Source organism: Myotis nattereri (genome assembly GCF_964212035.1).
Source record: "Myotis nattereri genome assembly, chromosome: 3".
Taxonomy (NCBI): domain Eukaryota; kingdom Metazoa; phylum Chordata; class Mammalia; order Chiroptera; family Vespertilionidae; genus Myotis; species Myotis nattereri.
In genome coordinates this window covers 103,469,699-103,495,039 of record NC_138077.1, presented here as the reverse complement: position 1 = coordinate 103,495,039, position 25,341 = coordinate 103,469,699, and the positions used below count along the sequence as shown (strand labels likewise).

Below are 25,341 nucleotides of genomic sequence, written 5' to 3'. Positions count from 1 at the left end.
TAACCAGTGTCACCCCAATAAATTCAATAAAAAGAAAAAAAAAGATATTTTCTAATGTTTCTAGACCAGCCGTGGGCAAACTACGGCCCGCGGGCCGGATCTGGCCCGTTTGAAATGAATAAAACTAAAAAATAAAAAAGATCATACCCTTTTATGTAATGATGTTTACTTTGGATTTATATTAGTTCACACAAACACTCCATCCATGCTTTTTTTCCAGCCCTCCGGTCCAGTTTAAGAACCCATTGTGGCCCTCGAGTCAAAAAGTTTGCCCACCCCTGTCTAGACCCTCAGGGATAGAGGCCTCTCAGAGGTAAACTAGAAAGGACTGTAATGGCAACTGGAAGGTCAGATCTGATAACAAACTCAGGGCAGCATCTTAGTCTTTCAAGGATAAGTTGACCTCTCTTCATTTAAGAGAATATGCTCAATTTTTAAAAAGCCTGATTCACATTCCACAACAGAAGCCAGTCTTCCCCCTACCTGCCTGCATAGGAAGCCTCCAGCATTTGGTTGTAGCAGATGAATGGTGGAGACATCTAGGTCCTTCTGAAGCCTGCAGAATGGGAGATGCCATCAGCATTTGGTCAGAGAGGATGACTGCACCAAGGACCTGCAGCCTCTCCTCCCTCCAGCACAACACAAAGCGGCAGTCACATGGGTTCACCTGGTCACTGTCCCTCCCCTGTGCCCTCCCTGTCTCCTTCTCTCGCAGGAAAGCTTCTAGGACTGGGGCTGCACAGGGAAAGCTGTGGGTACAGGTGGGATAAGCCACAGACCCCATGCGTTGGAATCCCTGTGTATGCTCCGATGCTGGGCTCAGTAGAGACACTGCTCTGGGACAAGGGATGCTTAGCTTAGGGTGGTGATAGGTGACCACTCCAGAGAGAACTGGCCCAAGGCAGTATTGAACAGACTGTTTAAGTGGAAAACACCAGCTTGGGGGTTGAGCTCATTTCTTGGCTATGGAAGGGAAGCCCTACTGTTTCATCAGAGACCAGGGGTTGGATTTCTACCCTGGACAATGTTAAAGTCAAGGTGCAACATGGCTCCCATTGTCACCGAGAGGAAGGTGCTGGTACGAGAGCTGTATATATTCTTGACAGAACCTATTCCCAGGACTAGAGGTCACTCCCTTTTGAGAATACAACCCAGAGACTGGTCAATCATGGCAAATGCCTTGAGGGCATCAGGTATAATTCAGGGCAGTGCTTTCCAAAGTATGGCATGATTTTGGATGGTACAGAGATGAGCATTTAAAAATGTTTTATAGCAATTTTTTTAATACATACTTGTCTTCAGCACACCAAATATGTGATTTAAAGGCTATTTAATGTTAGGAAAGGAGTTAATATTTAAATGTGTGTTGATTTAAAGCAAGCTTAAGGAAATAATAATATAGACCACAAAAATGTGATGGTGATATACAAAAGACAGGTTTCAGGAATACTGCTTCAGGGCTTGTAATTCTTCCCTTCTGGGGGCTCTCTAGCTCTCGCCAAGCTTACCCCGCTTTTAGTCTACTTCTAAGAAGCCTTCCTCCTTGACTCTCTGCTGGGCACCCTTCCTCCTCTGGAACCCACTGGATTGATTGTCTTCATACCTCATTTGGCCCATCAAGTACCAGCTGGGACTTGCCCAGGCTCTACGTCAGTGGTTCTCAACCTTCCTAATGCCGCGACCCTTTAATACAGTTCCTCATGTTGTGGTGACCCCCAATTTCATTGTTACAAATTGAACATAATTAAAGCATAGTGATTAATCACAAAAACAATATGTAATTATATATGTGTTTTCCGATGGTCTTAGGCGACCCCTGTGAAAGGGTCGTTCAACCCCCAAAGGGCTCGCGATCCACAGGTTGAGAACCGCTGCTCTATGTGGACCTCTCGTCTTTCCCAGACTGGAACCTGCAGGAGGCCAGAGTTCTATCTTTTATTTGTATTTTTCATAGTGTGAAGAATAGGCCTTTGCATATTACAGAGGCAAAATAAATACTTGAGAATCTATTTTACTGTGCATATAAGTAATAAAACATTTTATATGAAAATTGTACAAATAAGCTTTGTTGTCTGCCAATATTTATAACCACAGAAAGGACCCTAGTACTGTACCACAAAAGCAGATTCAAAGTTTCCTGATGACAGTCATTTACCCATTACTATGGCCAAACTGATGATAGAAAAGGACGTATCAACAGAAAGAGCATCCACCAGAAAAATATTGCACTCATGATTCCAGTAGGCATGAAAGTATTCTCCAACACCAGAGTACATGGTTTATGAGACCCCAGAGCCAAAGGAAATGCTGGGTAAATATTTGTAGAACATACCTTTCAAATGTTCTGGAGAAGATCAGGCTGTAAAGAAACAGGATGACACCGTGGCTTCCTTCCCCGCTGAACTGTTTGGAAAGCAAGGGAAAAGCACGTTTGCCTCCAAGCAATGCAGCTATGTATACCTGTGGGCATGAGGATTTACTGCCTGAGAGATTTATTTTCTAGCTGCTTAAAGGGCAGCTGGAGCTCTCTCTGCTCCCCTAGATCTAGCTCCACTCTCAAATGCATTCTCCTTCCTGCTTCCAGCCTGCCAATGATACCATCATTCTCTCGATTTTCAATCTCTCTTTCTTTCCTCCACTTCTGTCTTGTGATTTTCTTCAAACCATGGCTAGGATGTAACATATCTTTTCTCTCCATTTTTCTGGGTCCATCCTAACCCAAGTCCCAGGGCTGCTCTTAGCTGGCCTCCCTTCCCAGTCTCTCCTTAGTCAGTGCATCCCCCTTGGTTGCCCAGTTAAACTCAGGGGAAGTGTGGCGGGGGTGGGGATGAGAGGCTTTATAGAAATACAGCCCTGGAGTTATACAGACCTGGATTCAGAACCAGTTCTACCACTCACTAACTCAGAGTTATCTTACTTCTTTGAGCTCAATCTCCTCATCTGCAATTGCATATAAAAATACCTTTCCCCCAGGTTTGTTACAAAAGTGAAATGACGCATGCAAATACCTGCCTTGAGTCTCAGAAGTGCTAGGTCCCAGTACCTGTTCTTTTCTGAGGCACTTTTCCTCTGTCTCTTCCCTTGGGCAGGTTGCTTTTCTGCTCAGAACCTTCTGAAGGTGCCCTGTGATCTCCAGGATCAAATCCAAATTGCCCAGCCAACATTCAGGGCCTCTCCTTCATTGGCCTTATCTCAGTTTTTGGTCCACACTCTACCTGCTGCAAAGAAGCTCCTTGGCTGGCTTTTGAGATACCAGGGTAAGGCCCCTCCCTTAGAGGCACTGTATCAGGAAGGCTTCAGCTAAAATGCCCGTGCTTTGCCTTTTATGGATTCATTTGTCCCCTTCACGATCTGTGACTGGCAGGAGAATAAATTCCAGTGCCCCAGGAACCAGGGCCTGACAAACGTCGGTGCCATAGGAGCTAGACAGGAACCCAAATGGGCACACTGCAGGCTGTGAGGGAGGGCTGGGCCGAGGCAACCTGGAGAAGGCTTGCATGCTAGTTTCCTGTCACTGCCATAGCAATTTACCACAAACATGGGGGCCTAAAACAACATGAATTTATTATTTGAAGTTCTGGAAGTTAGAAACCCAACTTGGTGTCAGTGCCCCTGGTTCAAACGGCTGGCCAGCCTGCATCCCACCTGGAGGCTTTCCTGCCTGTTTCCAGTGTCTGGAAGCCGTCCTTGTTTCTTGGCCGAGGATCCCACCTTACACAGCCCTCCCCCCTCTGCTTTGGCACTGCACCTCTTCCTCTTTCTGTCCCACCACCTCATTTTCCTTATGAAACCCATGACTAATTGAACCCACCAGGATGAGCTAAGATAATCTCCCCATCTCAAAATCGTAAACTTCATCAGAGCCCTTCATACCTGATAGGTAACATCATTCACTCCACCACGACTTGTCCAATGGGAGTCATGCTCATCTAACTGAGGACATGCTGAACTATAGGTCTCGAGCAGCAAATGTCCTGATTTTTTTTTTGGGGGGGGGGGGTGGGGAGGAGGGGATGGGCGGGCGGGGGAAGCTAAAGTCCAGGTTTTTATGTGGGATTTTCTGATTGGCTTTGACTGTTGCTGATTCAAATTAAAAAAAAAAAAAAAATCTAACCCTGTGTGGGTTAATGCTGCAGATATAGGTGTATTGCTTTCCTAGCACTGCTATAACAAATTATTAAAAATCTGAATTACTTACAACAATAGGACACTGTTCTCTCCTGGTTCTGAAAGCCAGAAGTCTTAACTGAAGGTGTCCGAGCAAGGCCGCACTCTCTCTCCAGGCCCCGGGAAGGATCCCTCCTTGATCTTCCCAGCTTCTGGTGGCTGTTAGCAATCCCTGGTGTCCCTTGGTCTGGGAGATGCATCACCCCAGCCTCTGTCTCCATCATCTCAGGGTGCTCTCCCTGCATGTCTGTGTCTGCGCCCAAATTTCCTTCTTATAAAAACACCAGTCATTGCATTAGGGCCACCCCAATCCAGCATGACCTTATCTCAACTTGATTGCATCTGCAAAGACCCTGTTTCCAAATCAGAGCACATTCATCGGTCCTGGGAGTTAGGACTTGAACATAGCATTTTGGGGGGATGCACTTCACCCTATAACAACAGGTCTGCTGCTCACACACGTAGCCCTCAGACCCCTCACTTGAGATCCGTGCTTTAAACTAGGACACAGTACTGGTGCATTTTGATAGTGAATGGGGGATGATCACAACAAGCAGCCTCTGGTCAGGAAGCATCCTTCAGAATATATGCATCAAGTTCCCTCTCGCTCAGGAAATGGGGCCAACCTGTCCTCAGCGCGGCTATGGAAAGGATCAGCTTGGATCGGCTTTGATGCCAGCACTTCTGTGCCAAGCCACCTGTGCTGCGCAGTCACAGTGGTTCTCAACCTTGGCTGCACATTAGGATCACCTGGGAATCTTTTTAAAATCCTGATTTCTGGGCCTCATCCTCGGAGAGAACCACTGGCTTAGGGCCTTTGTTAGCTTTTCCAACTCACTCCTAGCCTTTGATGGGGAAAGACGGTGTGGAGCTTTGGCGCTGGCCCTCTGATTCTCAACTCCTGAGAAGACCTTGCAGATGTGGGGGCCTTTTCTAATGAATTAGACTCTCCCAGGTCTGAGTTGAAGAGATGGAAGACAGAGGGGGAAGCATGTGCCTCTTTTAGCTGGAAGGATCATTTATTTCTTACATGGCTCCTCCCTCTGTGTAACCCTATTAAGCATCTCCCGCTTGCAAGATAGTCTGTAAGCAGGCTTCCAGCTTAACATTTCATGTCAGCCATTGAAACTCTATCATCAGGTTTTATTAGTTTCATATTGCTGCTATAACAAATTACTATAAATTTAGAAGCTTGAATAATATAACCTTATTATCTAACAGTTCTGATGGTCAGAGTCTGAAATGGCTACCTCACAGGGCGAAAATCAAGATGCCAGCAGGGCCACTTTCTTTCTGGGGGCTGCAGGGCAGAATCTGTTTCCTTTCCTTTCCCGCTTTAGTGGCCCTGCCCACATTCCTTGGTTCATGGTCCCACCTTCCATCTTCAAAGCTGCAACAGTGGTGACACCTCTCATTCCACATCCCTCTTCCCCTCTCTTCTGCCCCCTCCACATTCAAGGATCCTGTGAGTACATCAGGCCCACCTGGGTAATCCAGGATACTCTCCCTATTATAAAGTCAGAGACCTTCATTCCCCTTTGCCATGTGATGTAACAGTCATAGGTTCCCGGGACCAGGATACGGACATCTTTGGGAGACCATTCTTTTGCCGAACACAGACCTATGAGATGGTAGGTGAGATGGGCCCAGGGGAACCAGGCTAACCAAGGTCTTATACAGTTAGTGTGGCTGAGAACTCAGCCCCCAGGTTTCTGCCTCTACGGCCTTTGAAAGGAGCAGAGCAGTGACTTCCATGGATCACAGGCTCCTTACACAGCCCAAAGTTGTGTGGCTTCACCGTCACCCTGCTCAGGTTCCTCTGCTTTCACACTGTCATCTCAATTCCTCAGAAAATCAGTTTTCCTTTCTTTCTCCACAGAGGAATCTTTTAAAATAAAACCTTCCATTACTTTCCAGGGGCTGGGTGAGAACCAATGCGGAGGAGAACACTGTGTGGAAGGTGCTGATAGAAGAGTTGAAAAGGGGCCACCTTTTTCAGACCAGAAGTAATTTCCTTAGCATCAATGTGAATGGTCACTTTGGCAATTCGGACTAGAACCTTCGTTGTCTACCATTTTTGTCTTTTATTCACTAGGTGAGGCAAGACTGCTTTAACATTTTCTCTCCACAAAAGAAATCTTGGCACATGCCCTCTATCGTATTATTTTCTGGGCTTGATTAGCCAGGGAGTGGCCGGTGTGTGATCTGCCTCTTTCTAGGTTGTGGGGAGGGAGAGGCGGGCTTCCTTTCTCTTGGTCTGCCCTTCCTGAGCCCTCAAGACGACCTGGTTTTCTTAACAAGTATCATTAAAAAGACACTTTGTAAAAGAAAGAAGGTTCCTGTAAGATCAGTTCAACATAAAGTAATTATCTCAGTACTTAAACACTTACACATTGTAAATGATCATAGATGAATTTCTCAGTGGCCTCTTTCTCCAAAACTTCAAACAGCTGAAGCTATAAATCAGAAAAAGAAGATTAAAATGAGAAGGAAGATGAAAGTTACACCTATAAGATGTCAATTCACTGTTATTACCTCAAGGGAGATTTTTGCTTCATTGTAAAATCACATTGCTAAAAACTGACATATTCTCTTATACAAGGCCATATAAAACATGGTAAAATTGGGTGGCTACTGACCTCATGTTTAAATCCCTCAGTTTTAAATCAATATGATATCTTAAGCAGTAAAACCATAAACAGACCCCTTCCCCCCAATAGGTAGAGTTTAGCTATGTTTAGCTATGTTCCACTGGGACATGGAAATGCACTTTATGATGATTTCAGGTATGGGATATTCTTGATCATGGTGGAAGGAGAAATCCGTAGCAGGATTCTCTGTTTTGGCTGCTTGGATCACCTACAATCCTTGCCCCTCACCTCTTTGAATGGTGCCTTTGGCCACAGCAGACACTCACAGAAGCATCGATGGGGCCCCACCTCCACTTGCATGGTGAACCAGTACCCAGACTGCACTCACCCTCTCAGTGATATTGTCCCCAGCATAGTCAGGAGTCGAAGTGACTTGAGTGTCCTCAGTGACAAGACAGATGGTGGCCTTCTGAGCTTCTCCTGCCACCCACAGGATACCAGCGAGTGCCGCAGCCAGGGCCAGCTTCTGCTCTTGCTTGCTTATTGCACATAGACTGCAAGGCAGGTGGTGGGGTTAAAATGGACTGTCATCTGGCCATGTGCTGGGGCCTCCACTCTTATGAACTCTGAATACAGGGTTGGTTCCTTCATCAACCTACACTGCGAGGATGTCATGAGGGCTTGTCCTATCTGCTGTCACTGGAACTGGTGTCCTCTCAGCAGCATATTGCTCTTGGTAATATGGTGGGCGGGCGGTTACTACTGCCGCCATCGAGTCCCACCACTGTCCTCTCTCCAGAACTCCAGCAGGGACTGAGCTATGTTCTTTAACCCAATAACACAGGCCCCTTCCTAGCACAGCCCCGAACAATTACCCCAGTTTTATCTCCCAGATTTCCATTTTGCAAGCCCTCTGCCCCAGATGGACCAGTCCCTGAACATATTTCCCACATTTGCTCATGCACTTGTCTGCCTTTAATGTGCATGCCACGTATGTCCTGTCTGCCTGACCACAGCCTGTGCATCACTGGAGGTCTACTTCAGGTTGCCCTTATTAACCCGGAGCTGACACTCACCTGGCACTCACTGTGCCCAGTGTTGTTCTGAGCACTTCACACATATCACCTCATTTAGTCCTCACAACAATCTGCGAGTTAGATACTATTAGTACTCCCATTTTAGAGGTGAGGAAGTTAAGACAGAGAGGTTGAGTAATTTGCCCCTGGTCATTCATCTTTAAAGTGGTAGAGCAGTGATTTGAATGTGAGCAGTCTGGCTCCTGACTCCCTAGTCCTAACCATTACACTCCATTGAGTAATAATCTCAGGCTGTCCAACCTCCCAGGAAATAGGAACCCATCTTTAGTGGTATACTTAACTATGCCTGTTTTCTCAGTATTTTACATTGACAACTGTTGTCCCAATGAAGAAACACATAGGGTTTCATTAATGAACTCAGCAATAACTTATAGAATCCATCTAGTTCTGTGGCAATACAGAAATGAGTCACAAGGAGCCTCATACCCCAACATCCTAGTAGGAGGCGGATGAGAACCAAAGAGAGTGCTGTGAGAGTACAGGAGAGAGAACGTGTGGCTGGGAAGGTGCAGGAGGCTTCGTGGAACTGATCTATCACAGCAGTTACTCATCACCATGTATTTCATATTTGCCACATACCAGGACTGTGTTAAATGCTTTACATTCATGCAGCAAATATTGTGTGTGCTCCATCTAGATTCCCTGGGATCCCTTTTACTTAGTTGGTGGACATGTCACCCAGCTGTTTCCAGTACTGCTGCTACTGGCTCCTACTTTTCAACTTTCTCTGAAGTACTGGAGGCACCTGGCCCAGAGGTGACTAGGAGTTATGCCTTTCCTGCAGGATGGCCAAGGTTGATGCCTGATGGGGTGGAGGTACCAAAGCCCTGCTCTCTCAGCTGTGGATGGGCAATAAGCTCGCGGGATCAGGCTGAGGCTAGACTTCACAAGACCCCATTCTTTTTTTTTAATTTTATTTTCTTGTTTAAAGTATTACAAATGGTAGTACATAAGTCTCCTTTTTTTTTCCCCATTGACCTTCCCCCGGCCTCCCCTACCCCCCAGCACATGCCCTTACATCGCCCCCCCCCCCAGTGTCTTGTGTCCATTGATTATGCTTATATGTATGCATACAAGTCCTTCTATTGATCTCTTACTGCCCTCCCCAAAACTCCCCAGCCTTCCCGCTATAATTTGACAGTCTGTTTGATGCTTCTCTGCCTCTGTATCTATCTTTTTGTTCATTAGGTTATAATGTTCTTTATTATCCATAAATAAGTGAGATCATGTGGTGTTTTTCTTTCACTGCCTGGCTTATTTCACTTAGCATAATGCTCTCCAGTTCCATCCATGCTGCTACAAATGGTAAGAATTCCTCCTTTTTTATAGCAGCATAGTATTCCATTGTGTAGATGTACCATAGTTTTCTAATCCACTCATCTGCTGATGGGCACTTAGGCTGTTTCAAAATCTTAGCTATTGTAAATTGTGCTGCTATGAACATATGTCCCCTTCCCCCCCCCCCCCATTCACTGCTTCTAGCCCACCCACCCTCCCCCTCCGCCCCACACACTCCTGGCCTTCACCACACTATTGTCTGTGTCCATGGGTTATGCATCTATGCATACAAGTTCTTTGGTTAATTTCTTCCTATCCACCCACTCATCCCCACCTTCCCTCTGAGACCTGACAGTCTATCCCATGTTTCTATGTTTCTGCTTCAATATTGTCATTCAGTTTATTTTGTTCATTAGATTCCACATATGAGTGAGATCATGTGATACTTGTCTTTCTTTGACTGGCTCATTTCACTTAGCATAATACTCTCCAGGTCCCTTCATGCTGTCTCAAAGGGTAAGAAATCCTTCTTTTTCTTTTTTTTTTTTTTTTACTGCTGCATAGTATTCCATGGTGTAAATGTACTACAGCTTTTTTACCCACTCATCTACTGATGCACACTTGGGCTCTTTCCAGATCTTAGCTATTGTAAATTGCACTGCTATGAACATAGGGGTGCATATGTTCTTTCTGATTGGTGTTTTGGGTTTCTTACAATATATTTCTAAGGGGTCACTGGGTCAAATGGCAGTTCCATATTTAATTTTTTGAGGAAACTCCATATTGTTTTCCATAATGGCTGCACCAGTCTGCATTCCCACCAGCAGTATACTAGGGTTCCCTCTTCTCCACATCCTCTACAGCACTTTACATTTGTTGATTTGTTGATGGTAGCCATTTTGACAGGTGTGGGTTAATTCCTCATTATTTTTTTAATTTGCATCTTTCTGATGATTAGTGACTTTGAGCATTTTTTCATATGTCTCTTGGATATCTGTCACTTTGAATAAGTGTTCATTTAGGTTCTTTGCTCATTTTTTAATTGGATTGTTTGTCTTCCTTTTGTTAAGTTGCATGAATTCCTTATATGTTTTGGATATTAACCCTTTATCAATATGTTTTCCCATACAGTGGACTCCCTTTTCATTTTGTTGATGGTTTCTTTTGCTATGCACCTTTTAAAATTTTGATGTAGTCCCATTTGCTTATTTTCTCCTTAGTTTCCTTTGCCGTAGGAGATGTATCCACAAACATATTGCTATGAGAGATGTCTGAGATTTTGCTGCCTGTGATTTTTTTTCGAGGATTTTTATGGTTTCATGACTAACATTTAAATCTTTTATCCATTTGATTTCATTTTTGTGTATAGGGTAAAATTTAACTAGTTTCATTTTTTTTGCATGTATCTGTTCAATTTTCCCAACACTATTTATTAAAGAGACTGTCTTGACTCCATTGTATGCTCTTGCCTCCTTTGTCCAATATTAACTGAGTATAATAGATTAGATTAATTTCTGGCGTCTCTGTTCTGTTCCATTGATCTATTTGTGTGCTCTTGTGCCAGTACCAGCAGTTTTGATTATGGTGGCTTTGTAGTATAACTTGATATCTGGTATTGTGTTTCCTTCATCTTTGTTTTTCTTTCTCAAGATTGCTGCGGCTATTCAAGTTCCAGGTACATTTTTGGAGTGTTTGTTCTAGATCTGTGAAATATGCTGTTGGTAATTTAATAGGGATTACATTGAATCTATAGATTGCTTTGGGTATTATGGACATTTTAATGATGTTAATTTTACCAATCCATGAACACAGTATATTCTTCCACTTGTTTATATCTTCCTCTATTTCTTTTTTCAATATCCTGTAGTTTTCTGAATATAAGTCTTTTACCTCCTTGGTTAAGTTTATTTCTAAATAGCCTATTTTTGTTGTTGTTGTTGCAGTGGTAAATGGGATTGTTTGTTTGGTTTCTCTTTCTGAAAATTCATTATTGATGTATAAAAATGCCAATGATTTCTGGGTTTCAATTTTGTATCCTGCTACATTGCTGAATTCATTCATTAAATCTAGTAGTTTTTTGGTGGAGTCTTTAGGGTTTTCTATGTACAATGTCATATCATCTGCGAATAATGAGAGTTTTACTTCCTCACTTCCAAATTGGATGTCTTTTATGTTTTCTTCTTGTCTGATCGCTGTAGCTAAGACTTCCAGTTGAATAAGAGTAGTGGAAGTGGACATTCCTGCCTTGTTCCTGTTCTAGGAGAAATGGTTTTAGTTTTTGCCATTTGAGTATGATGTTGGCTATGTTGAGTTTGAGTTGGACTTTGTCAAATGCTTTTTCTGCATCTATTGATATGATCATGTGATTTTTTCCCCTTTCAGTTTCTTTATTTGATGTATCACATTTATTGATTTGTGAATATTGTACCAGCCTTGCATCCCTGAAATAAATCCCACTAGGTCATGGTGTATAATCTTTTAAATATATTGCTGGATCCAATTTTCTAATATTTTGTTGAGGATTTTAGCATCTATGTTCATCAAGGACATTGGCCTATAGTTTTCTTTCTTTGTAGTGTCTTTATCTGGTTTTGGAGTTAGGATAATGTTGGCCTCATAAAAAGAGCTCAGAAGTGTTCCTTCCTCTTGAATTTTTTGGAATAGTTTGAGGAGGATAGGTGTTAGTTCCTCTTTTAACGTTTGGTAAAACTCTCCTGTGAAGCCGTCCATACCTGGCTTTTGTTTGCCAGGAGATTTTTGTTTGTTTGTTTTTTACTGTTTTAATTTTGTCAGTTGTTATTGGCCTATTTGGGTTTTCTGGTTCTTTCTGATTCAGTTTTGGAAGATTGTATTTTTCTAGGAATTTTTCCATTTCATCCACATTGTCCAGCTTATTGGCATATAGTTGTTCATAATATATATATATATATATATATATATATATATATATATACACACACTGGGTAGCCAGATTATTATGACCACCTGAGGTTTGTAGGCAAATTAGCTATAATTTCACGCTGAAGTTGCTAGAGGGCCAGACCATTATAAATGTCTGAATAGCACAACATACCTAAGTATCATTGCTGATCAAGTTCATCCTATCGTGTTGATGGCATATCCCAATGGAGATGGCTTCTTCCAATAAGACAATGCACCATGCCATGGTGCTCGTATTGTGCAGGAGTGGTTTCAAGAACATGAGGGAGACTTTACCTTGCTTAGGTGGCCCCTACAATCACCAGATCTCAATCCAATTGAGCATTTGAGGGACGAAGTTAAAAGAGCCATTAGGCAGTTGGTTCCACAACCATCAAATCTCACAGAACTGGACAGTGCTATTCATCAGGCATGGTGTCAGATTCCTCACATCACCTTTCAACATCTCGTGGAGTCAATGCCAAGAAGAATTGCCGCAGTATTGAAGGCAAAAGGTGGCCCAACGAAGTACTGATAGGGTGGTCATAATAATCTGGCCGGTCATAATAATCTGGCCACTAAGTGTATCTATATCTATATCTATATCTATATCTATATCTATATCTATATCTATATCCTTATCCATATCCATATCCATATCATATCCATATCCATATCCATATCCATATCTATCTATCTATATCTATATATATATATATACATATATATATATATATATATAGAGAGAGAGAGAGAGAGGGAGAGAGAGAGAGAGAGAGAGCCATGGTTATAACATCCACAATGACCGGAGGCTCAACCAAATGCCAGGCTGCACACGCAGCAGGCAAGCGGGCTGAACTGCTGACGAGAAAGAGAGAGAGAGAGAGAGAGAGAGAGAGAGAGAGAGAGAGAGAGAGAGAGGAGGCTAATCAGCAGCAGCAGCCAAGCCTCTCTCTCTCTCCCAGAGGTCAGCAATTCAGCCCGCACACCAGCAGCCTGGGGTGGCTGCTGATCAGCCCCACCTCTGTGATCAGGCCTGGAGATAGGCCCAGAGATGTTGATTGGCATAGAAACCAACCAATCAGAACCAAATCTGGGTGAATTGTGAGGAGCCAATGGCTGCCTAGGAGGTGGAGCTTTTGACAGTGACTGGCATAGAAACCGACCAATCAGAACCAAATCTGGGTGAACTGCGAAGGCAGAACCTAAAGTGGGGGCTGAGGAGGGGTTTTAAGGGCAACAGCTATTTGGTGTAAGGTGAAAGAAAGTGATTCAATTTTTTAATGACCGGTTTGGCAGTATAGTGCATTTGGCTGGCTATCAGGCCAGATATAGGGATTATGTGTTTTTGTCTTCCAAGAGCATCTCCTCCTGCTGAAAAAGGCTTTTCCCCCAAGTTAAGCAATCCTATCCTATATAATCTATCTATACTAATAAAAGGGTATTATGCTAATTAGACTGGGTCAACCTGCCATCTTCCAGACGTCCAACTTCCTTCCAGACAAAGCCATTGTGGTGGGGGCCAAGGCAGAGGAAGTTAGGGGTGATCAGGCCAGCAGGGGAGGGCAGTTGGGGGCGAGATCAAGCCAGCAGAGCAGGGCAGTTGGGGGCAAGATCAGGCCAGCAGGGGTGGGCAGTTAGGTGTGATCAGGCAGGCAGGCAAGCGAGTGGTTAGGAGCCAGTCATCCCAGATTGTGAGAGGGATGTCCAACTGCCGGTTTAGGCCCGATCCTAAACCTGCAGTCGGACATCCCCTGAGAGGTCCCAGATTGGACAGGGTGCAGGCCGGGCTAGGGAACGCCCCCTCTGTGCACGAATTTCATGCACTGGGCCTCCAGTTTCCTTATTATCCTTTGTATTTTTGTGATGTCAGTTGTTACTTCACTGTTTTTGTTTCTGATTTTATTTATTTGGGCCCTCTCTCTTTGTTTTTTGATGAATATGTCTAAAGGTTCATCAATCTCATTTTTCTTTTCAAAGAACCAGCTCTTGGTTTCATTGATTTTTTTGTAGTTTTTTTCAGTCTTTGTCATTTATTTCTGCTCTGATCTTTATTATTTCCTCCCTTCTAGTCACTCTAGGTTTTTCTTGTTATCTTTCTAATTCTTTAAATTGTAGGGTTAAATAGTTTATTGTAAATTTTTTTTGTTTTGTTTTTTAAAGTAGGCCTGTAGTGCTATGAACTTCCCTCTCAGGACTGCTTTTGCTGGGTTCCAGAGATTTGGGGTAGTTGTATGTTCATTTTAATTTGTCTCCAGGAAGTTTTTTATGTCTTTCTTGAGCTCACTGGTAACCCATTCATTGTTTAATAACATTCTATTTATCCTCCATGTGTTTGAATGTTTTTGGGTGTTTTTACTGTAGTTTATTTCTAATTTCATGCCATTGTGATCTGAGAAGATGCTTGATATGATTTCAATCTTCTTGACCTTGTAGAGACTTGTTTTGTGTCCTAACATGTGGTCTATCTTTAGACCTGTGTGCACTTGAAACAAATGTATATTCTGTAGTTTTGGGGTGAAATATTCTGTAAATGTCAATTAAATCCATCTGATCTAGTGTGTCATTTAGAGTCACCATTCAGAATCTTATTCCTTCTCAGCCTCTCCTTTCTCATCTGGCTTCCCAGTCTCTCTCCCAGGTTTCAGCTGAGGGAATTCCCTTCATTAACCCCTCATATAAGGAATTCCAGCTCTGGCTCTGCTTCTAAGGAACCTGGCAATTCACCACCTTAGAATATATTGTACATTTAATTCTAGTTTTGGTGATAACTTACCTTGCTTGAAGGCAAATAGATGCCTTTTACTTGTTTATATTTTCTCTAATAGCAAGCATTGAGTTTTGCAAACAATAGGGTTTGTTAACTTCTAAGAATAAAGTAATTTGAACTAATGGCAACTACCAAACACTGTACTTTGGTAGCCTGATTAAAGAGGAAGATTAGTACTTCATTTATCAGGGGTTTTCATTGCCATTTTGATCCTCCCTGGAATTGCTAGGTTGAAACTTTCTGTCAAATATTATCAAGGAACCCACCCAAGACCTGGTGCTTTATGTTACCTGACAGGGTGATCGGCAGCAGAGCATAAAACTGTCAGCATTGTTCTTCAGCTGTGCTTTGAGAGTAACTCCAGGACAGCCATCCCCATCATAGAATCCTGCTCCAAGGGAAGAACCAGCCCCATTTTTGTCTGTGAGCAAGTCCCTTTCCTGAGGGGACCCAGGGATTTCTGCTGTGATTATCTAGCATATAAAGGTTCTCAGGAAATGAGTAACTCTCCCAAGTACTTCCTCTTACCTGTGGAAGTTACAGTCTTTCTCCTCCCTTGTAAACAGCAAGTACTTGATGATCAATCCTTGTACGGCCATCTGAATGCTTTGGGCACCTCCCTGCAAAGGGGAAGATGAATGGTAAGGCTGGGTGCAGGGCTTCACACCTCTCAGGACTGGCGTTCCAAGGGAGACCTCATGCAAGTGAATGTCATGCTCTGTTCTTCTGCGCAGCCCTTCCCTTCTGGTGTACAGCATCCCCTACTGAGCAAGGGACATTGTACTACACTGACCTACCCTTCTCCATGGGCTGCTGCCAAGCTGGAATCTGCAGTGATCAACTTCTTTACGGAGCACTGGCACCTGGGGATATATGCCCTCTTCCACTCTGCCTCCATGGTGCCCCTGCTTCATATCAACTTGCACATTTGTAGGAAAGGAGGAAATAGATGTCTAGCTCTTGAAATTCTGTGTGACTGGTGATCAATGACATGAATTATTGAGGTTTTGAATAAGCCAGAGAGAAGTTGCTAGATCTCCTGCCTCTAAATCCTCAGGGATGCTTAGGACTTGGGTAAAGAGCCAGGAAAATTGGAAGTTACAAGGAGGGAGAGAGAAGAAAAAGAAGTCTGAGTCTTTGTTACAACCCAGACAGTAAGTTATAATTGTAAACAGTCTGTTATCATTTAAGGTCAATTTTTAAATTATTGATATGTTTCTACAAGTTATTATAATGAAAACATGTGTTACAGGAATGAGAATGAAAGGAAACATAGATAAGGAACATGGAATTGGGGTTTTTAAAAATTGTCACCTGCTATTACCTTTCCCACTTCCAAAGCAAAAGCCAGGTCAGAAAAAGGCTCATGGAACCTGAAACAGGCCTTTTTCCAATCACAGCTGAAGACATAGACCGTATTTCCAAAGAGGCTCTGCCGCAGCTTCTGAGAGGAGGGGATACAAACGGTGAGTTCAAAGGAAGATAATTCTGAGACACATTTCTCATCAATCTTAAGTAAGGCAGTGAAACCATGGAGGTGGCCTGTCCCCTTTCTACATTTAGAGCTACGCTTCTCTATTTTAATTGTAAAGTCCTGTGCAAAAGATTCATGTTAGGTTCACTGAGGACATTTTATCCTCAAAGCTCAGTGTGCCAACCCTAAACCTATATCATCCCTATTTGATGAAAGGATCCTTGTATCCCCTTTCATTGCTAGCCATCTCTCCTTTTACCCCACACAGTACACTCTAGGCTGTGGCTCTGTCCTTGTGCTGCTGTCCCTATATTCATGACTTGCTCCAGAAAAAAAAGGAAGCCCAGCTGGTGTGGCTCAGTGGTTGGGCATAAACCTATGAACCAGGAGGTCACAGTTCAATTCTAGGTCAGGTCACATGCGTGGTTTCTGGGCTCTATCCCCAGTAGGGGGTGCACAGGAGGCAGCAGATCAATGATTCTCTCTCATCATTTATGTTTCTATCTCTCCCTCTCCCTTCCTGTCTCTGAAATCAATTAAAAAATAAATAAATAAAAAGAAGTAAACCTAAAGGAGGAAATAGCTCTCTCTCTCTTTTTTTTAAAGGAATATACAGGACTGTGTTTCTGGCCTGAGTACAATAGTGGTTTCAATGATATTAAACAAGCATTCTCTGTTCTCTTGCCCCAGAATCCTTAAGGTCTTCCAAAGTACTAGATAGTACATTGAGATTTGAAACCATCAAAATGGAAACAAGCCTTTATAAACCAAACACATGAAAAAAAGGAATCCATTCATAATCAGAGGTGTATTCATCATTTAGCATGTGCTAATCCTGTGTGGGCTATAGATATGTGAAAAGTCTAACATCCCACAACTATGTACAAGACAGAGGTGTGAAATTCCACAAATCAAGTGCAAAGTACCATGAATGAACAAAGGAAGGAGAGAGAACCTTTGAGTGAAGTACTTGAGAAGGCTTTGGAAGAGGTGGCATTTCAACTAGGCTGGCAAATGACATCTAGCATTTATTGAGTATTTTTATGCACCAGGCACTAGTCTAAGTGCTTTACATTCACTATGTTAATTTAATTATTTGAAGTAGGTACATTATTACCCCCTTTTTACAGAGGAGTATTTGCCAAAGGTCACCCAGCTAGTAGAAGCAGAGCTGGAATTTGTGCCCATTCTAACACCACTGGTTGCCTCCCCAGCTTTAATCCTGTATGTGCCATTTGTGACTGTCAACCAAGGAGAGGGAGCAGATGGGCACAGAGGCTGCTCTTAGAAGACACAGACTTAGTGTGTACCATGGCCAAAGAGGGCCACCAGCCCAGGACATCCCCAGCAGAGGACTGAAAGTGACAGAAAGTGGTTCCTTGCCATCAAGGCTACATAGCACAGAGGAAAGGCTGATCAGTGCAGAGAAATCCCAGTTATGCTCCTACCGACCGTGTGAAATCGACAGGTTGCCCAGCCGCTGTGAGATTTATTTGCTTATCCCAAAATGGGGAGAACCCCTGCTTGATTAATATGGTTATCCTTGAAAGAGAAAAGGTAAGAAAAATGGCTTTGGGACCATACTGCTGAGTAAACGGAGGGTGTTACTACCTTTGTGAAACAGCTTGTCTGCGCTGAAACATCTTATGCAGTAGGAAGAAAGTCCTAACACAGGGAAAAAGACCGGAGACTGGCAGGAATGAGGGAGAAGCTGTGTGTGAATGCAGAGATTAAGACTGTTGAGACTAAAAAGGCTTAGAATACAAATTCAATTAGAAAAATTCTGCAAGTCAAACCATCCCATCTCCTGTTTCTGTTGCAGAGTCGCCATCCAGATGTACCCGGGGAGGCCTAGGACAGAGGCCTGCAGGCCTCTCAGGCCAACCCCCACTGGTTAGAGTGACAGCAAAGGTGCTTCATCTTACTGTTTATTTTACATCAAATATAATTTACAACAAGATTAACCTGAGGCATGTTCAGTGACATACATATGTTGCTCTGCTGCCTGGTAACTAGACACAATGGTAAGTGGTCTTAATAAATGACTGTAATGATCATTACTATTTAATACAGACAAATACAGTTTATAGTTTTTCTCTTTTCACTTTGTTTTCGAGGATTCGTAATGAATACCTCTTTCCTGTTTGCTGTGATGATGATAATGATGATGATCATTAACACACACACACAACACACACACACACACACACACACATACACACACACATACTCACCAGGTTTAATTTCCTTATTCCAGCTGTTTGTCCCTTGTCACTGGGCTTAGAATTTCCTTGGGACAACCTGGTCCAGTCCAGTCCTCTTCTACCCCCCCCCCCACCCCCACCCAACATGAAGTAGAATAATTCTCTTTGAAACTCCTTCCATAAATCTTTTCTTGTCTTAAAAATTACTGGCTCATCATGGAACAGAGATTGTCAGAATTAGTGCCTCTTGGCCTATCAGACTAGGCTCTTGGAGGGGTTGTGTTTGCCATGGATTTGTCCATATCTGGAGTAGTGCCTGGTACAGAGTAGCTCACAATAAGCATTTATTGAATAATTTTTTAAAAATCTAATTCAATCCTTTCATTTTACATGTAAAGATCTTGAGGCCCAGAGCAATTAATTGGGATGTCCAAGGTTACATAATTAGTAAATGGCAGTGCCAGAACCCAAATGCAATCCTTTCAACATATACCAGTCAGGGTCCCAGCAGGAAACAGTGGCTCTCTCAAGTCAGGATAATTAACTTGAGGAAAGTTTAATACAGGAACTATTTACAAAGATGTGGGATACTTACAGGGAAACCACAATGACTAATGCGGTGGGAGGAGCGGGGAGTGGTTACCTGAACCCAGAAGGAGAGTCCAAGGGAGGGGGCTGCATTGGAGAAGGGGGATCCAACCAGCTCTGCACAACCTGACTTCATTACCTTCCCTCCCTCCAGTCTCCCTCCAGGGTTCCCATTGGATAAACTGGACAGGAAGCCAGAGGAGGAGGGAGCACTACAGTCAGTCTCATAGGCAGAAAGCAGGATGGAGCAGGTTAAAGGGTGCATCAGAAGTGGCACAAGAATGATACCCACCATCTCATGCTGAGATGCCTTTCCAGGGGATCATCCAGAGCAGTGAATTAATGAATTAAGTAAACATCTCCTGGGGCCCATCTATCAGCCAGACTTTATGCTGGGGCCACCAGGCTGTGTTTCCTGCTCCCCCAAAGCCATCTCTTTGCCTGCTGTCCTCTATTCTCTATTACAGCTTCATCTATTACAGTCTCCCCAGAATATTTGCTCTCCCAGCATTACATGCAGTCCAGCCAGTGTAGTGTGATCCTGCTGGGCAGAGTTGCAAATACACCAAGGTTTGTTTATTGGCTGCCAATAAAAGAGGCTACAGAAGTGTGTTCCAGGATGGGTCCCGGAGAAGGGCCTGGTTGTGGAGGAGGATGGAAAATTGCCACTGGAGGGAAGGAAGGCAGTGGCGTGAGACTGGTGGAAGAGCCCAGAGGCAGGTGCACCCCTTGTCCACGAGCTCAATGGGGCCAGCAGTCCTGACCAGAGTTCACTGCAGCATATCCACCTAAGATGTTAGATTGGGGGAGGAAGAAGGCTATAATATTGGAAATAGGGCCACAAAAATGTGAGAAACAGGAGAGCTGGGGAAAGCAAGGGTACGTAGGGCCCTTCACCTACCCCTACTTCCTGAGCAGATTCCCAGCAAAGAGTGTGTGCCAATGGCAAGAAATCCCACACATGCCTACTTCAAACAGAGGGGGAAGAAGACAGCAGAATGGTGACAAAATGCATGCTTCAGGGGATGTTAGGATTTAATAGCTCTGATAATTTGCCAGGCAGCTGCACTGCCAAAACGTGTAGAATTGGCCAAGCTTCCAAACAACCTCCTGGGACACATGTATTCAGAGCCCCAAGGTGTCATCTTCAAGTTCCAGGGAGTGTTTAATTAATGGGACCACAATTTAAAGGACACCCTATCATCTGACCCACATAATGGGAATAAGTCTTTTTTTTTTTTTTTAAGAAATATCGATCATTTCTACTTCTGGGACTTCCTTAATACCCCATCAATCCATTTCAGGCTATAGTGGTCCGACTCCTTTATCTCCTAGTCTTTTCCAAAGGGAGAGAATTGCAATGGGAGTCATTGGGGAGGTGTCCAATTGCGTTGTGTTTGTGTTTGGGAGAAAGGAGAGAATTCAGACCCAGACTCTCCTGCCTCCACAGAACAGAGGGAGACTGGAAGGCTCTGGAAGTATCTGTGAATGCTTTTTTCTATTTTTAAAGTTTGTATGTGTGTTTTTAAAAATAGATTGTACATTCACATGGTTCAAAATCCAGAGTAAAAGAAGGCCACCAAGAAAGACTCCCTCACACCCGTGCCTCTGGTCCCCGTGCTCCCATGGCTCCACGCTATGCACTCGTCTGGAATTTCTGCAGCATACACAGGCAAATACCAGTAGAGAATCATAGTTTTTCTCTTTTTCACACAAAAAGTAGCCTATTCCCAGATATATATAAATTTTAAAGTGATATTCTCCATAAGCATTTATTTCAATACTACATTTTTTTATTAGAGGGTGTTCATTAAAAGCATTATCTTGGCCAGTAAAATACAGCTAGTTGCTCTAACTTTTGTTCCTCTAGCATAGTGTGGCCGCGTAACCACACTCACAGTATGACGCATCACCTGTTTTCATTACCCAAAGGGGAGGATTCACTAGATAGATACCTAAGACACAAGTGAAGGCACCACCCAGGAGCTGGGAGGCCAGCAAGCAAAGTGTAGCATCTTATGAGAGCCTTGCTGACCTATCTTCTGTGACGTCTGGCGTTCGAGTAGAAGAGGGAAGGTGGATTGAGGTGGAAAGACTTTTGATGAGAAGGAGCAAATAGGTCTCCATTACACTTGTACTGCACATGTGACAGTGGGGCCTGTGAGAACATGCATGATAAAAAGCAATGGGGTAAAGGAGGTGAGGGTGGGGCTGGAGTCCCTAAATCTGATGTTTCATCTGGGGAGCTTAAGGAAAGGCCATATTCAGAGCACAAAACACTGTGGTCTGGCCAGCTCCACTTCTGTGCTCAAAAAGCAGGTACAGCCCTGGGTGGGTGGCTCAGTTGGTAGGAGCATCATCCCACACACCGAAAGGTTATGGGATGATGCTTGGGGTACGTAGGGGAGGCAACCAATCCATGTTTCTCTCTCATATTGATGCTTCTCTCTCTCTCTCTCTCTCTCTTCCTCGCTCTAAAATCAGTAAACATATGCCTGGGTGAGGATTTTTTAAAAAACAGGTGGAGACTGTGACTCGCCCTGGAGGGATTCCAGGCCCCCTCAATAGCCCCCTCAGCAGGGGCCAAGGATGGTGCCGGCCCATGGAGCTATGAACACAGGATACCTGTTGCTGCTGTGTGCTCAGGTGGCCAGGCTCAGCCCGGAAGTTTCTGCGCCCGTGCCCAGGGGTAGGACAGCCTGTGGTCAGGAGGGGATGCTTCCTCCTCCTCTTGCTCTTAGGGTCTAGGGAGAGGTCTCTGCCCAAGGCTCTAGAATACAGTGTGAGGTTGGGGGATGAGGTGAATGTGGGGGCTACATTGGAGGGCCGTGCAATTGGAGAGCTCTCTCACCCTAGCAGGGACTGTTTTCCTGGCTCCGTCCTTGGCTGAGCTTCCCCAGTTTCCAACGTGGCTCTTTGACTACAACAGCTGGTTCTTTGGACACTTGCCAAAGCCCTGTCTCCAGCCCTGACCTGTTTAGTCCAGTGAGTTGCTATTGGTCCTGCCTCCTAGCTGGGTCTCCATAGCCTTTTGCCCCCACCCTGGCCAAATTTTGAAATGAGCAAATGGTCCTTAGAACCCGAAGCTTCCAGATCTACTTGGATCCTCAAGTATCAGGTTCTTTTTCAAATCTGCCTATTAGTCGGCAGTCCCAGAAAATCTTTTCTTCCTGAGATCAGCTCTTGCCCAGGACTGGGCCTGGCACAGGTCCCCGCCTCCCTTCCTCCTGCCCACGCTCGCACAGGGTCCTGTCTCAGCCTCGACACTGTCTTGCACGTTTGCAGCACTCCCCAGCCAACCTACCCTACCCCACCTTACATGGTGACTCATCTGACCTTACGCCCTCAAATTTAACTGTCAGGTCCAGGACGTGAATAAAGAGAGACTCATAATTTGGGAGGAAAAGACTGTAACGTCAGCAGTGCCCTTGAAAAATACTATAAATAAGTCATTTTCATTATATCCTCCTTCTACCAATAACAACCGTCTGTAGTCTTATCTTCATAATGCTCTCACATGACAGCAGATAAGATTCTCCAGCCCTGTTGTTTGGGGAAGATTACGTTTCATTTCATGTTTAATTGACAAGCTGTACTCACCGTGGCCATTGCTAGGGAGATAGGAAAGCTGCTCGATTTTGGAGAGATGATAGAGGGCTTGGGAGTAGAACAAGGGCCACTTGATGGCAAGAGTCCTTGTCTTTTGGGCTGAGGCGTTCCTGATCCATCTTCACTCTTAGCAGCAGACACACGGCTGCCTTCATGATTCTGAGTAACATGCCACCACCGAAAACAAAGCGAACAGTGCTGTGATGACCTCTCCCCTTTTCTTTCTTTCTCTCTGAAATAATTTTTATCAGAAAATGTTGTCTCCCTTTTCAAGATGTTTGAAAATTGTGATACATACCAATAAAAGAGGCAGAAAGACGCCAGTGTCTGCGTCAAAGGGGCTTCTCCTAAGTTTTATGTGACTCGAGGAGGTTAAATGCAACTATGGAAACATAATTAATGCTATCAAGACCTTGACTCGAAATTATGTTTAGGGAAGAATATAAATGTCAGTGTGTCTCGTTTTGAGAGGACACCATCTTATAAATAACGAGTAACTCTTTCAAGTCTATACAAGGTATTTTTCATTATATTGTTAACTGGCCAGTAAATGAAGTCAAGTTACCTCCCTTTACTTTTCTCAGATTCCTATTCCCCAATAAGTGAGTGTAATTTTCTCCTTCCTTTTTTAAAAACACATTTTTATTGATTTCAGAGAGGAAGTGAGAGGGAGAGAGAGATAGAATGATGAGAGAGAATCATTGATCAGCTGCCTCCTGCACATCCCCTACTGGGGATCAAGCCTGCAACCTGAACTTGTGCCCTTGACTGGAATTGAATCCAGGGCCCTTCAGTCCACAGGCTGATGCTCTATCCACTGAGCCAAACCAGCTAGGGCAAATTTTCTTCTTTAAAAAAAATTCATGCCCCATCTTTAAGGCAAAAAATTTATTTTTATTTTTTGTGACTGATTTTATGGCATTTAAATATGTTAGCATCACCTCTTCTTCCAATTTACTTAACTTCTACACTAATGTTATGAAACCAATCTGCCCTATTGGTAGCTGAAGCATGAAAGAAACTGCTTTCTTAGTTTTTCTGGATTCCTAGAGGCAAAGATGCTTTCTTATCTCAGAAATATAGCATCCACGTCACAGGCTACTGATGGGATAAGATGCATTTTGTAAATCAAATGGAAAATCTTTACCTTTGTGCCAGGGTGTAAGGCATAACTTGGCATTTATTTATTTATTTTCTTTCAAAGATTATTTTATCATTTGAGAATTCTATTTCCCCAAATGTCAGCTATCTCCATTTAATACTTCCAGGACTAAAATACAATCACTATCTCCCTGATTCTCATTTAGACTACAGTTAAGAGAGTAGCACAAATAAGGCTTTTGATCACAGGTTAGTTGGGGCAAGATGCTTTAGTGTTGTGGTTAAAGTATTAATAATTCAATTGTTTGATAATATCATATACTACTGAAAATCACCTTAATATTTTGTGCTGTGTTTATTCAATGATTGAATTAGTATCTAAATACTAAGTCTATTACCTTCTAACCTTTTCAGGTGACATGAAATACAAACACTTTTTATCTTACATTGTATAACAGATTTTAAAATACTTTCTTAACACCAGAATTCTGTCATCTTTCTCTCCTTTGAAAATGGTGAAGGAAAATAATTTCTCAGAAGTTGAATAAAGGTAAGTGTTTTCAAAACTGCTTTTCTTCAGGGACACTGAGCTCTTTGTTCTCAGAATACAGTGTCATTTCACAAGTGTGGGAACTCTAGATTCTAATATTACTTTTTTCTAAAATAATAACCATATGGTGCTTTAATGATGAAAAATAGCTCTTAAAAGTAGAAAGAGATCTTTATGAAAAAAAGAAAGCACAAGAAAGATATTCAGCAGACTTTCTAGCTATATGTTTTCACATGTTAAATGCTGGTGCCTGAGTGACATTATGTGCATAGAATAAGTGGGTTTTGCTGTTAACGTGGTTGTTTGAAGAAGCAACTAGAAGAAAACACATTGGCTTTGAGAAAAGTAATTACCTGAGGAGTTGTATTATTGGTTCCCAACCTAAAGATGAAAGAGAAACATCAAGAAAATTACTCACTCTTTTCTACCCTTACACGCAAACCTCCTCAACCCAGCCTTGCTGGGAAAGCCTTTTTCTGCAAATAGTTATACCTGAAGTGTTTTAAATGTAAATTGATAATGGAGACTTTTCATGGAGCAAGCATAAAAGCTGACTACTTAAACACCTAAAATCCCTCTGGTTCTATTTCTAGAAATAGAAAAATGAGAAAATGAGAGCATCTTACCTGTGATCACTAAAGATTTCCCTCCATTTGTCAAGAAATGAAATTTTCCTAGTTACCTCCTCCAAATCCATCTCCTGGGAGCTTTGTTCCTGGTCCAGGAATGCCACAGCCATTTAGTTATATAATGCACAGAAATGGAAGAAGGAAGTAGTTAAGATGGGTGAGAGGTCTGGCAGTGGAGAGGTGTGGTGGCTGTCACAGGTGGCCAGGTGAGAACTGCTACCCCTACCTTTGACCAGCAAGGAGATCACACCACAGTTGCTGTCCTGGGCTCTCTGTGAGCCCCTGTTATCAGATCCTGATTAAACTTTCATTAGAGGTGGAATACTTTGTGTATTTTTGTTCACTGTATAGATGCCATGAATGT

At 43.3% G+C, this 25,341-nt stretch overlaps 1 protein-coding gene across 1 annotated transcript in view; it reads right to left on the bottom strand.

Moving 5' to 3' along the window:
* The window catches only part of MINDY4B (MINDY family member 4B), a gene marked incomplete at both ends in the record, with an annotated part of 46,718 nt that extends 21,631 nt beyond the window's left edge, over window positions 1–25,087 (bottom strand). The window contains 9 exons of the mRNA XM_081086021.1: window positions 484–556; window positions 2,333–2,403; window positions 6,558–6,623; window positions 7,147–7,312; window positions 15,351–15,442; window positions 16,147–16,266; window positions 22,689–22,856; window positions 24,702–24,729; window positions 24,975–25,087. Of these exons, the coding sequence (XP_080942147.1) occupies window positions 484–556; window positions 2,333–2,403; window positions 6,558–6,623; window positions 7,147–7,312; window positions 15,351–15,442; window positions 16,147–16,266; window positions 22,689–22,856; window positions 24,702–24,729; window positions 24,975–25,087 (897 nt within the window). The remainder of the gene's footprint in view (window positions 1–483; window positions 557–2,332; window positions 2,404–6,557; window positions 6,624–7,146; window positions 7,313–15,350; window positions 15,443–16,146; window positions 16,267–22,688; window positions 22,857–24,701; window positions 24,730–24,974) is intronic.
* Between the last annotated feature and the right edge of the window lie 254 nt (window positions 25,088–25,341).